General features: G+C 42.0%; 1 protein-coding gene across 3 annotated transcripts in view; it reads left to right on the top strand.

Annotated features, from left to right (window-relative positions):
- The first annotated feature begins 334 nt into the window (after positions 1 to 334).
- ly75 (lymphocyte antigen 75) overlaps positions 335 to 13,010 on the top strand; it is a 30,532-nt gene continuing 17,856 nt past the window's right edge. For 2 of the 3 annotated variants that reach the window (XM_071515715.1, XM_071515718.1), the window contains exons 1-12: positions 335 to 569; positions 1,426 to 1,806; positions 3,838 to 4,011; positions 4,375 to 4,536; positions 6,291 to 6,410; positions 7,580 to 7,720; positions 8,902 to 9,105; positions 10,097 to 10,257; positions 10,480 to 10,587; positions 11,190 to 11,278; positions 11,520 to 11,689; positions 12,645 to 12,844. In XM_071515715.1, the coding sequence (XP_071371816.1) occupies positions 473 to 569; positions 1,426 to 1,806; positions 3,838 to 4,011; positions 4,375 to 4,536; positions 6,291 to 6,410; positions 7,580 to 7,720; positions 8,902 to 9,105; positions 10,097 to 10,257; positions 10,480 to 10,587; positions 11,190 to 11,278; positions 11,520 to 11,689; positions 12,645 to 12,844 (2,007 nt within the window). In that variant the 5' untranslated portion in view covers positions 335 to 472. The remainder of the gene's footprint in view (positions 570 to 1,425; positions 1,807 to 3,837; positions 4,012 to 4,374; positions 4,537 to 6,290; positions 6,411 to 7,579; positions 7,721 to 8,901; positions 9,106 to 10,096; positions 10,258 to 10,479; positions 10,588 to 11,189; positions 11,279 to 11,519; positions 11,690 to 12,644; positions 12,845 to 13,010) is intronic. The other variant, XM_071515717.1, reaches the window with a different exon arrangement.

Here is a 13,010-nt window from a genome sequence, read left to right on the forward strand (position 1 = left end):
CCACAACTGCAGGAAAAGACAGCCCATGTTGCCTTATGGTAGACACCTCCGTACATGCACTGAACGTCAGGCAAATATCTTTCTGATGGCTCAATTATTTAAAAAATAAAACATACCACAAGGAGAGACATTGAAGACACACACTAACAGATACTAATAGACACGCTTATAGCCATAGAAGATTTACCTTGATCTCATTGGTTTACATTGAGGTGGGTGGACGTGCATCCGTCACCACCGGGGGGGTTTTATATTGAAAGTTCTAACCGGAAGTTGTATATTATATTCTCGCTAGCTTGACGCTCGTGTCAGAACGGGACTCGGTCTACAGTTGACAGTTGGGACAAGTGAGTTAGTTAGTTAGATGATCAGTTTCGGTTAGGAGCTCAAATATTGATCGGCCTATATTCACAGCTCAACTCGCCGGGAGGCATATTCTGTATGAATCCGAAAAAGAGACTTTGTGGTGACCATGTTGAAAATACCCAAAGCAACACTTTGCCTTTGTTTCTTGATTGTGTGGGAGACGACACTTTTCTTGGGAACTTGTGCGCAGGCTGTAAATTCTGGTAAGTACCTCAACCTACGACGTTTCATTTAACGCTATGTGCCATGTCCTGTAACGTATTTACAACTACGACAAAGGCTTTTCTGCAGTTCAAATTCGGCGCAGTTGATAACCGCCCACCGAAGCGAGACCTGATCCAGATCAATGACGGAGACAATTTAAATGTGCCAGTTAACAACTAACGTTAACTTTTAACGTTAGTTGTTAAGTAATTTGACCTCGTTTCCGTTCCGAAATGAATTTGCTACCATGCTACATTTGACAGGCAAACAAATTGCACACTCATCGCTACTTCCTCCCTGCCTCCCCAGTTGTAAGTCATGTGTGGCCTGTACCTGTTACATCCATAAACAATGGTCATTTACAACCACTCATAATTTTGTTTATATTCAGTACACTATATAGGCCTAACGTTAGACCTAATTGGCCGCAAGTGAAGCTGTGATAAGATTTTTTTTTTTTTTACCATTTTATTTGGAAAGTATAACGTTAGTCCTTCAAGTAAAGTGACTGCGTAGGTGTGTGTAATTTTTTTTAAATTTTGCCTGGCTATCGTTCCCTTCTAATTTTGTTATAATCACCCCTTATTATGTCCAGTACGCTTAACAACTGTATGGGAAATGTTTTGATGTGCATGACGTCACTAAATACAAATAATTTGAGTCCTTTTTTATAAATCAAGGATTTTAGTTTTTTTGTCTGTTCCACCTATCACAAACAACCAGTAGCACTAATTTAAGCCCTGTAGCCTCAACTTAGATCTTGATGGAGACAAAAGACACTCGGGAGATGTATGGTTGAGGTAACCGCATCCTTTTGGACACTGATATTCCCTCTGTTTTGCTCTATCATCACAGACGGCGATGCGTTCACCATCCAGCACACCAGCACAGGGAAGTGTCTGGTGGCAGAGGCCCCAGCAGGTGTGAGCCTCGCCTCCTGCAGCACTAGCACTGGGTCCCAGTGGTGGAAGTGGGGTTCGGGCCACCGGCTCTTCCACGTACACACGTCCCTCTGCCTGGGGTTGGAGCTACGGTCCAAGACCCTGTCCCTGTTCGACTGTGGCTCCAAAGGCTCCAACAGCATGCTGTGGTGGCGTTGCCTGGAAGGGGCTCTTTACACCGCTTACCAGATGGGCCTGACCGTCAGCAACGGCAAAGTCGGTGCCAAGCGGGACTCGAGCGATGCCTGGAGGAGAGACGGGTCCCAGGACAACATCTGCCAGCGGCCGTACCGAGGTGAGCGTGCTTTCCCCTGTGTGAGGGAGAGACTGCTTACAGAGCTGAAAGCAGTAAGAAAAGTGAGGACTGAAGAGGTCTGAGGCAAAGGATTGAATGTAGTGTGTTAAATGTAGTGTGAATGTACTTTTGAGTATGTTAATTCTGAAAGTGAATCCAGTCCCTGAAGCTGAATTTATACCAACCTTGTGATGTTTTACAGTCCTGGATTTACAGCCTCCACTTTGGTGACACGTGAACAAACTGGTTTTTACGTAGTTGAACTGTAGCGTTTACGCGTGGTTAAAAGAGCTTGATTGGTGGTTTGTTATCTCTGTTATCTCTGTGTGGTTAGTTGAAGGGATCGACCTACTTTGAAAACTTGAGAGCTGAAGTGTAATCAGTGGAAAGTCTGTGTCCTTGGTAAACTGGGGGAATTCCTCCTGGTTTGCTTATGATTGTTGAGTGGCTTTAATTGTATTCATTTGTTCAGTGTCAGGTGACAAATGTTATATATAGGCCTGTGCAGGGCAAGATACAAGCTTGCTTTTACTTTTGTTTCATTAACCTGTTCTGATGCGTTTAAAATCCCCTGCATGTTAAAAATATTTTAAGTTCTGCTTACTGTGTAAAGCAATAGAATTTCCCCAAATTTCATGTGATCTCTTTTTCTGTATACAACATGCCCAAACTGTCTATAAATGTAGGCTGTAGGCTAGTCACGGTTCACAGCTCGGAGTCCAGTTGGCCATTTTTCTGACTTAATTATCTGACTTTGGAGGCCGTTCATGTGAAATTTCCTGGAAATTTGTTTTTTTCCACTATATCTGATAACACATGAATGCACAATAACATACCAAAGGAAATTGCTTTAGCTTTTTAGCTAATTTCAGTAACCATGCCTAAAATGTACTAAACCTGCCCAAACAGTAATACTTAATCTTGTATATTGGCTAACAACACAACAACTCAAAAACAACAATAATTCATTATACCAGTTGACTCCCTACTGTATATAACCAAGGATATGATGGACTTCTGCTAATGCAATATAGGACATGTGGTGGTCAGCAGAAAAACTGTGCCTGTAAATAACTAAAAAACTAAAGTGCACAAAATAACAATAATATATCTGAGGGGATTTAATAGGATTATTGATCAATACCAGTGACACAGTGATTACTTCACCAGATGCTGAGATTTCTGGATATCAAAACTCACTTTCCGGCCTGTACTCTGTTTTGGAAAACGCATCTCACTATTGGAATTTCAACCCCCTCTCAACCCCCCTTACATTTCAGTTCTATTACGATAAATGACGTTATCATTGTGTTTTGGATTTCTGTATTTGTCACTCAGCAGTTGTGATGTTATCTCAGACTGTTAAGATATGACTTGTAACATCTTTCTACAAACCTTTTGTTGCCTCAACAAGTGGTGCTGCTAAAATATGAAAGGTGTTGTTTGTATCCACGACTGTCATAGAAAAAAACTTGTTTCATGATTTGGAAAGACACTCACATCTGGCAAGCATATAAGTAGCACTTAGAGTAGTTTTCTTAGTAGTTTTTTTAAGTAGTTTTTTCTAGATGTGTGTCCAGAAGAAATAAACAGAGTCTTGAGTGGTTTTGGCTATCTCCGTAATAAAATAAGACAGACATTGGATATAGAGGAGCTACACTGTGGACTCAATTTTAAATACAGAATGAGAGCCTTTTTGTTATTTTAATTTCTTATTTCTGTTTCTTGTAATCTTGTAATACATTTTTGTCATACTGTTTCTCCTTGTTGAGTCTTATTCACTCAATTTAGTTTATTTTGGTCTCATTTTATGGAAATTTTCTGCTTGGCCTGTGTTTGCGTGTCATGAGATGGCGAGGCGGTTTGGTGTTACGCAACACCACACCACCTCTCAGTTCACTTTCAACCGATCACTGTCCTGACATGATTTCAGTTGGGGTTTTTTTCACAAGTGACGTGAATGCCAGAGGCTTGTAATCGGTGTAAAAGTTTTGTCTTTGTTGTCTCTGCTCCTCTCTCCCCTCTGTGTAGTCGTCCACACCACCGATGGGAACTCTGCCGGCGCTCCCTGCGAGTTCCCCTTCCACTACAACGGCAGCTGGCATTACGGCTGCCTCCCAGATGAAAACTCCCCCGGACTGTCCTGGTGTGCCACCACCTCTGACCATGACCAAGACAAAAAGATGGGACACTGCCTAAAACCTGGCATGTTGCATTTCATTACTTCTCATCATTGTCAGCCCTTTTGCTTGTTACGATAGTGACTATGGAGACCAGCAGACGTTCACCAAACCATTTTGAATATGACATAGAATTTCCTGGTTGCCATTAATGTGAGGGCAATCTAAATTTGTCTCCTCCATTTCCTTGGCATGGCTGGTTATTTTCCAGCATGCAGTCTTTGATAACAATGACCTAAAATGTCTACTATCAAATGAATGCGTGCAGGCTATTTTCTTTAGTTTTTTTTCTCTCTCTCTAATGAAAAATGTTAAAACACATCCAGGATCAACAGAACTGAATAATACACATTACACACACACTCACACTCTCTCCTTGTCTTCACAGAGGAAGGTTGCCAGACTCTGTTTGCGGGGCCAGAAGGGGAATCCTGCTATGAGTTTGTTACCAGTGCAGCAGTGACCTGGCAGGAAGCTCTGGACTCGTGTCGCAGCCAGGGAGCTGATCTGCTCAGCCTGTCTGCTCCAGAGGAACTCTCCTCCACCACCTGTAAGACTGACTCACTGCCCTTTGCTACTAACAAACTTCTAGTGTAAAAGTGCAAGTGTAGCCTTCCTCTTTTTGTTTCGAGTCATTTTGCGCCCAGTTTGAGCGTCTCTCCGCCTACTGTTCGATTTTGAAAAATGCAAGAACGTTGGCGTCAAGAGCGGAGGAAAGGAGTGGGTTTTGGGGTTTGGGCGGGTTGGTGAGAAGGGCAACGGGGCGGAGTGTCTCAAATCTACCTTTATACTGGGGGTGGAAACAGTTCTTTATCAAATGTCGTATCTTATGCCAGTTGTCCTCGTGCACAGCTGCATCTCCAACTGCTCATTTTAACCACTGGAGGGCAAAATCAGCCAGGTTGAATGAGATAAATACGTCACCGGTACATTTGTACTCAGATGTTGACAATATGACCGGCATTGTTGTATTTCATAACTGCATAGCACTAAATACTAGTTTACAACTCAAAAAAAGAGTTTTAGCTTGGAGTTACTCTTTAAATCTGCTAATTAAATCTGCTAAATCTTGTTCATGGTATTAGAGCAGGGCTAAGGATATGGGACAAACTAACACCAGGTTAGTTTTGCAAGATGAAAGCTAATTTACTTTCTTTTGGTTAAAATTCCTTTGATTTTGTTAAATTTTCCATGACATGGAGTTTGCAACTTTGCATATAATGGTATGATAGGCAGTCAGTTGGTTTGCTTCACAGTATTGTGTGACTGTAATTGATTCTTAGCTCTCTAACTGAGGTGCTCCAATCTTATTTCCTATTTTTGACAGAAAATCTCTTAAAATGATTTATGCTAGGCTATAATGACAGAGGGTTTAGAACTGAAAATGACCTGCCTTGAAGTATCTGGTACAGTGAGCACTATAACCAACTTATCATTTTGGAAAATGTTGAATTATGACCCATGCTATTTCAGTCTCAAAGAACACTGACAGCACAGATGATCGATGCACTACATGTTTTCCGTAAGTTTTACATAAGATAATTTAATGAAAAAGAAGAAGAATTTAGACAAAGTTGAACAAACAATTTAAATATTTCAGATGTAATCTAACCATAGTTCAAGCACTTAACCCCCAATAATGGCCTGAATGTGTCATCAGTGTGGTGAAGCACCTCTTTAACGATAGGGCTTTTGCTTGATTTTGATCCCAGTTGTTGTGTCTTGAGGGTGTCACATGCAGTCAGAGCTTCTGACGCTCTTGTTTTAAGTTAATGTTGTTTACAACGGAGCGCAGCAAATTCTTAGGAAATAAAGAAAGAAGCAACAAATCTGGAACCAACTGGTTATTGGTGTTTGTTGTTGGTTGTTGTCTTGTTATGAAAGAAGCTTCAGTCAGTGTCTTGAGCTGATAGTTGAACACCATGTCGGGAGTGACTGTTCTGGTTAGATCAAAAACAATTCCTGTAAACTGGCCAAACAGGCTGATGGCTTCGCTTAAAATAACCTCTTGTCAGTTTCACTTAAGAATAACGCTCCACAACTATTTTATAAAGGATGATGAGTTGGATTGGGTTGTACTGGCTCGTACAAACCTTTACAGTTCCAGTTTGGACTTCACTGTAGCAGTGTCCTATCTATCTATCTTCTTGGTCCATTTACAGTATCCTTATTTTATTATATTACATTCACTGGTAGAAAATGATCTAATTTGCTCATATTAGACTCATGATTTATCTCTGTTCATTCCTGTGCTGTTGTGTAATATGTGTGCTGTGTGTGTGTGTGTGTGTGTGTGTGTTGTAGTAGTGGGCGGCCTGGGCAGAATGCCTGAAAAGATGTGGATCGGCCTTCACCAGCTGGACACATCTCAGGGCTGGCAGTGGTCAGATGGCTCCCCTCTCTCCTACCTGCGCTGGGAATCAGGTGAGACACACGTTTTTGCGATGATGGTGGTATCATTGTTTTATTTACTTTTTCTTTCCGTTCTGTTACTTCTTAATTCTTGCCTCATTCCATCATCATTGTAAAGGTTTTGGGAGAGTGTTTGGAATAAGGGATACATATCTTATCAAATTAAAAAGAAATGTTTCATAATCGTTTCAGAAACATCACATGTCTGCGCTTTTTGGTCTCCGCCCAACAGTTGAGAAGCATTGAGCTCAGGCCTAGTCATGGTAGAAAAGGCTGCACAATGTTGACAAAGTCATATTGCTATTTTTACTGTTGTGTTTGTGACAGGAATTGTGAGATATGTCGATACCTATTTTCCTACATATTTTCTCTTTCATCACCTATAAAATTAGATGAGATGCTAATGCTTGGGGTTTGGACAGTCTGAAAAATTTGTTTTGTTTTTTTCTGGCATGCAACTTGATTTGCAGGCCAGGGATTGTACATGGCCCTAGAAAAACATGTTTAGGAAGCTGTCTGAACACCTTTTCTTCTAAGAGGGAAAACTACATCCTCTTATGATCTGATAATTGCAGCAATCAGTACCGGGATTTCAATATTTTTTCAATTCATCTTTCAGCCCTAATGGTCAAGCTGTGCTGTTGTTGCTTCCCTTCTATAAACTGAGACTCAGTGTCAGTCAGAGAAACAATGAGGCCAGTGTTGTAAACAAGCTCATTGTGACTGGTTATTGGACACAGTGTGGCATTGGGATTGTTAGCGTTGTTGAATAACCCATTAATGGTACTGAATGGAATGCTTTATAAAACCTTCAAGCTATTTGTCATTCGTCATGCTGTTTTCTGTGTCAGAGGGGAAGTGTTGTCCTTACTCTGCTTTCTGACCTGCGAAATTTCTGCAGCCATCCAGCCTAATACTGATCTAAGCTGTTTATGGCTATTATTCACAATGTGTCAAAGGCTTTACTTTTACTGGCAGCAGCATGTTGAACAACATATTGTTCTTATGTCTTATGTCTGAAATCCGATTAGAAAAATGAATCTAGAAAGATGCGTAGAGGTAAACGCCACTTAGTATCTTCTCTGGTCTGCTGTCACAGTCATTCACTGATTTTGTGTGTGTGTGTGTGTGTGTGTGTGTGTGTGTGTGTGTATGTATGTATGTATGCATTTGTGTGACAGGAATGCCATCCACCACCCTGATTACAGAATCAGACTGTGGAGTGCTGAACTCTAAACAGAACTATGAATCCGAGTCGTGCAGCGAACGTCTGCCGTATGTCTGCAAGAAGAGTGTGAACGCTTCTCACACAGCAAAAGCAGGTAGGTTAGGTGTTACTTTCCTTTTCTGTGCTGACCTGTCTTCTAAAGCTTGGTTTATGCTTAGTTCTGAGAGGGTTTCAGATGGGTTTTTTTTGGCGGGGGGGTGACTCTCAGAAACAGAACACACCGCCCACCGTTGCAGCGATTGGCCAAGTGCAATGAAGTGTGAAGGGGGCTGGGAATTGGAGGGAGCTGCAAATTTCTACCTGTAGCTTCTCCTTAGAGCAACTTCCGGTAAGCTGCTGTGTAGACCGCTGCGAAGCTTTCAACTCCTGGAGGGAGACAGCAGAGGCTGGGATGCCGCATTTATCCAGTGTTTCCCCTAGCATTTTATCTTATCACGGCGGCACGGTCCGGGGGAGAAACACTATAGCAGTTACTATAGGAAATGACTGAATGATTATAGAAACATTGTAGGTGCAGTTATTGTAGGAAATTAATGATTATAGAAACAGTTACTATAGAAATGACTGAATGAGGCAGCAGTGTGTCTGCGTGTTTCTGTTGCTCTGTCTGTGACCACATGTTGCCATTTGTCACTTTGATCATAGTGTGTCTCAGCAGAAATAGGCTACATAGGCAAAAAAATCTGACGCATTTTCAACAGCCGCGCCTAGAAACACTGGTTCTAACAGCAGCTTAGCCTACCAAGTGAGACCATTTCGGCCAAAAATACAATTATTTTTGAAAATATTTTTAGCATGGCTTGTTATTATCTTACCGTGGTGGCCAGCCACAGTAGAATATATATAGGGGAAACACTGCGTTTACATGACAAGCTCAACAAAGCCAAAAAACGAGATGCAAAAGCCAAGGCACTTGCCTTGGCTTGGGAGCTGCAGGGGGAGAGATGGAGAGCTACAGCTGCAGGAGTTGTAGGTGGAGCTGCTTGTTTTTGACGTACAGCCTGCAGCACCTCCGAGATATCATAATGTTCTGAAAAACCATGAAGGTTCAGGGCTTTCAGAAGTTTGTTTCGGGCGGTTCTCAGAAGCACTTCTGATGAAGCATATCCGAACCTTAAGTCATATTCCCCCCAAAATGTTATACATACAGTTGTTGATGGTGTGGTTTTGTTCTCTCAACATTGGATGCAGAATCAATAGTTGCCTTTTCTCACTCCCTCTCTTCCGGTATCTGTCTGTCTTGCTCTCTCTCCCTCTCTTTCTCCCTCTATGCAGAGTCGTCTGTGTATAACGATACAGTGTGTGTGGACAACTGGGTCCCATGGAGCGGCTGGTGCTACATGTTGGTGAAAGACACGCCGCTGGGCTTCGCAGACGCCCAGTCACACTGTGAGAACACAGAGGGAGGAGGGGGAGGCTCTCTGGCCAGCCTGCACTCCCTGGACAGCAAGGAAATGATCAGCACTAATTTCCATGCAGGTAAATATGGATATGCTCTCTTAGTATATGATCTCGTATCTTAGTCCAACAAAGGCCCATTCAGTCCTAAAATCTTACTCGTCTCAAAACAAGGGAAATATCTGTCAGTGGCGTGAGCTAATTTCACTTCACGTCTCCAATGCAGGTTGGCTTGTTTCAAAAATGTAGTAGAATCCGGTTTGCCTGGTGTCCAGCCCCCATGAAGGGGTCTGGACGCAAGCCTATCCACTGACAGTCATGTCAGACAGTATCTGTCCGACATACCTGATTGGATGGTTGATGTAGGCGGGACAAACCTACTTATAATGAGTGTTACAGAGCGCAACAACAACTAACACAATGAAAGCACCGGCAAAGGAATTGGATGGATAGCAAGCTAAGATTTATTGATTTCATCGGTCCTCAAAAAACTTAATGGCATCGATGAAATAAAACAATCAGCATGTTTAAAAGGTTGGAAGTGAACACCGCCATGATTGTTGTTAGCTCTAAGGTGCTTCCAGATTACGTCAATCTGCTTTGCTATTGTGATTGGTCAAAGATTTTGATAACTGACAACTAGAAGAGGTTCCGTCAGTGAATCAGTCGTGGATAGGCTTGCGTCCAGACCCCTATGAATCCCAATGCAAAGAATTAGGCAAGACACTGACATCGTCTTGAAATAAGGCAGATGACCCCACCCATATCCAGATAACGTCACTTGAGTCTAGAAAATTCTTGAAACATGTTGATTTGCATTGAAATGATCGCATCCCTATGGCAGTTTTTTTTTTCATTTGTTTTTCGAGAAACATAGGATTTCAACACTCAACTCAGAATTATATGAGTTAAATTGGACATTTTTTTGCTGTGCAGTTTTAACCATGGAAGAAACAAGGGCTGAACCCAGAATGTTTTCTCACCTGACCCCCTGCCTTGACTGCTTGACTTTAATTTCACATCTTAAAAGTTTCCTTAAAATGACATGCTCATGTTTGTTGTGGTCCATCAGATAACCAGTTATTGGATGTGTGGATTGGTCTGATCGGTACAAACATGAGCGCCACTGTCTTCAACTGGGCCGACCAGGCACCCGTCACCTTCGCTTACTGGGGCCCAAACCAGCCTTCCCAGCCTACACAGGATCCCAGCTGTGTCTTCTACTCTGGAATGGTGAGTGTGTGTGTGTGTGTGTGTGTGTGTGTGTGTGTGTGCATGTATGTGCTTGCGCTTTTGTATAACCCCACCCATCATATCCTGCTTTTTGTGTTGTACCCTGTGTGTGTGGGGTGTGTGCGTATCACCTAGATCGTGTTTGTGTGTCTTCTTATGATCGTCTGTTCCAGTTTGTTATTTTTGGGTCTGCAAAATCAAACCTGTGTCCGTTCTCCCCAGTCTCATGGTTGGATGGTCGGGAATTGCAGTGAAAAACTACCTTTCATGTGTCAGAAGAAAGGAGAGGTCAGGGAGTCAGCGACAGTGGCCAGATGTCCGCCGGAGGATGTAAGTATTGTCAGTGTGACCTGATTTTTGCGTGTATGCTTTCATCTACAGTATGTTTTACCAAGGGAGGCCTGCAGTATTTTGCAGTACCTTTTTAAATATGGTAGTACATAGGGATGGGACGATATGCTTGTCTCACGATACGATTTGATTATGCAATATGGGGTTCATGATTCGATACAACCACGATGCGATGAAATAAATAAAAGTTCAATGACAACAAAGTATGACTGCAGAATTATGTTTATTTCTGAGCCACAAGTGTTTCTAGCAATGACATTGGCTTGCTAGAATGTAAACAACAATTTAAAAATATCATTACAAAGTGCAGAAAATATCATTTGGATGGAGAGCTTGTAAAATTCTGTTGGGCAAGCTGCCTCATTTGTGATTACTACAGCAGAATAAAATGTAGCTAATATTGCGATTCAATGTCCTGCTCCACGATACATATTGTCACATTTTTGTATTGCGATATATTTAATTTCAATATATCGTCCCATCCCTAGTAGAACAGTATGGGTGCAGATTTTTGTTGGCCTGAGAGATTCAACTGATCATGCTGAAGTTCTGTGATCGAGGTACAACTCTCCTTCCCTCAGGGGTGGAGGAGACACGGCAACTCCTGCTATCAAGTGAACCGCAAGGAAGTGTCCTTCAAAGACCGCTGTAACATCACCATAAGAAACAGGTAGGAGTTTGTTCAAATTGTGACCCTCCTTTCTGATCAAAGAGTGACACTTTGTCACTTGTTTTTTTCCTCAGTTGTCCACATAAAAGCTTTCCTGGTACCATTTCAAAAGAAGAGCTGAATTTCTACAGAAAAACATTATTATGGCTCTTTCATGCCAGCATGCCACTGTAACACCATTTTAACTGTCTTTTCTATGTTTGAGCAGGAAAAAGCACTCATATTTTATTGTTCTTTCCAGGTTCGAGCAGGCTTTTATCAGCCGTCTGCTTGGGGAGCAGATCAGTAGGGAACCTCAGTATTTTTGGATAGGGCTCCAGGACATTAAGAACACAGGGGAGTACCAGTGGCTGAGCCAGGATGGAGCACAGGGTGCGGTTACATACACCAACTGGGGCTGGTTTGAACCAGGTTAGTATAGACCACACTGCTTGGCTTTATTGCTGCTGGATAAATCCACTAGTACCGTATTATAAAGTGCTGAATTGTCTTGCCAAAGTAGTTGGTGGTTTCTTCAGATGCGGAGGTTCAGATGAATCATACACCAACATTAGACAAAAGAGGAACCCACACACTGATTTGCTAGGACATAAAAAAGCCTCAAAAAGGGAAATCAGAGAGCTGATACAGCAAAAAGTGTAATTTAACGAGACAAGGAAAATTCCATACAATACTGTTGTTTAAAAGTGGCAAACTTGAAGCATTTTTCACATAACCCCAGCTTGTTTTCCGTACTAAAAGGCAAGGGGTGCATGAAGAGTCCACAGGGGGAATGTTAATCTAGAATAATGCTTGGACAGAAGGGAAACCACAGTATGAATGCTATATGCTCCCCTAGCCGCACCAGTATTATATGCAATTATCCTGTGTGAGCCTCAGCCAATTTGCTGTCTACACCTGTAACTCATCATCCAATTCTATTTGTACGTGATATGTTCTTTGCACTGATGATGGCCTGGTGGACTGAAATATGATAGTAATTATTCTTTGGTACTTTTGGTACACTTTTTTTGTACCATCTCTTATTAATGAACTCTTATTGCTGTCTCAACTCCCTGATTTCCTTATTGAGGTTCTATGCCCTACCAAATCAGGGTACAGGCTCTTTTCTTGTCTTTGAGTTTAGTATTAGACATGAACAGCACACTGACTGTGCAGTCACAAACAGCACATTAGTGTTTTAGTAATATTAGTACAACTATTGTATAGTGATTTTGGCCAGCCATACCAAGTGGCGCAAGCTGTGTGTGTTTTGATCTGTGTCTATACGTGAACAGGATTGTTTCTTTCTCATACTTGCATCTGTACCTTCAATTTTGTACAATATGATTATTTTCTTTGTGCTGTATCTGCTTGTGTCTGTCAGACCGGCCTGGAGGTTGTGCAGTCATGTCCACAGCAAAACCCCTGGGCAAGTGGGAGGTGAAGAACTGCACCATTTTTAAAGCCGGCACCATTTGTAAGAGAGACATCACTTCGCCACCGCCTCCAGAACCAGAGCCCAACCCCGACATACCTTGTCCTAATGGATGGATGTCCAGACCAACCATCAAATACTGCTACAAGGTGTGTGTGTGTGATTGTGTCCTTGAATACTTGTATGTACGCAGGGCTGGGCAATAATTCAATATTATCGTTATCATCTCTCAGTACAATCATGTCATCTTTCATGTGATATTGTGATACACAATTCTGTTGTCTATATTGATGATAACAAGCCAATTTTATTTAA

This window comes from Centroberyx affinis, unplaced genomic scaffold (genome assembly GCF_046629955.1).
Source record: "Centroberyx affinis isolate AG114_WGS23_722 - 3 ecotype Tasmania unplaced genomic scaffold, CSIRO-AGI_Caff_v1 ptg000367l_1, whole genome shotgun sequence".
In the NCBI taxonomy this organism is placed as follows: Eukaryota; Metazoa; Chordata; class Actinopteri; order Beryciformes; family Berycidae; genus Centroberyx; species Centroberyx affinis.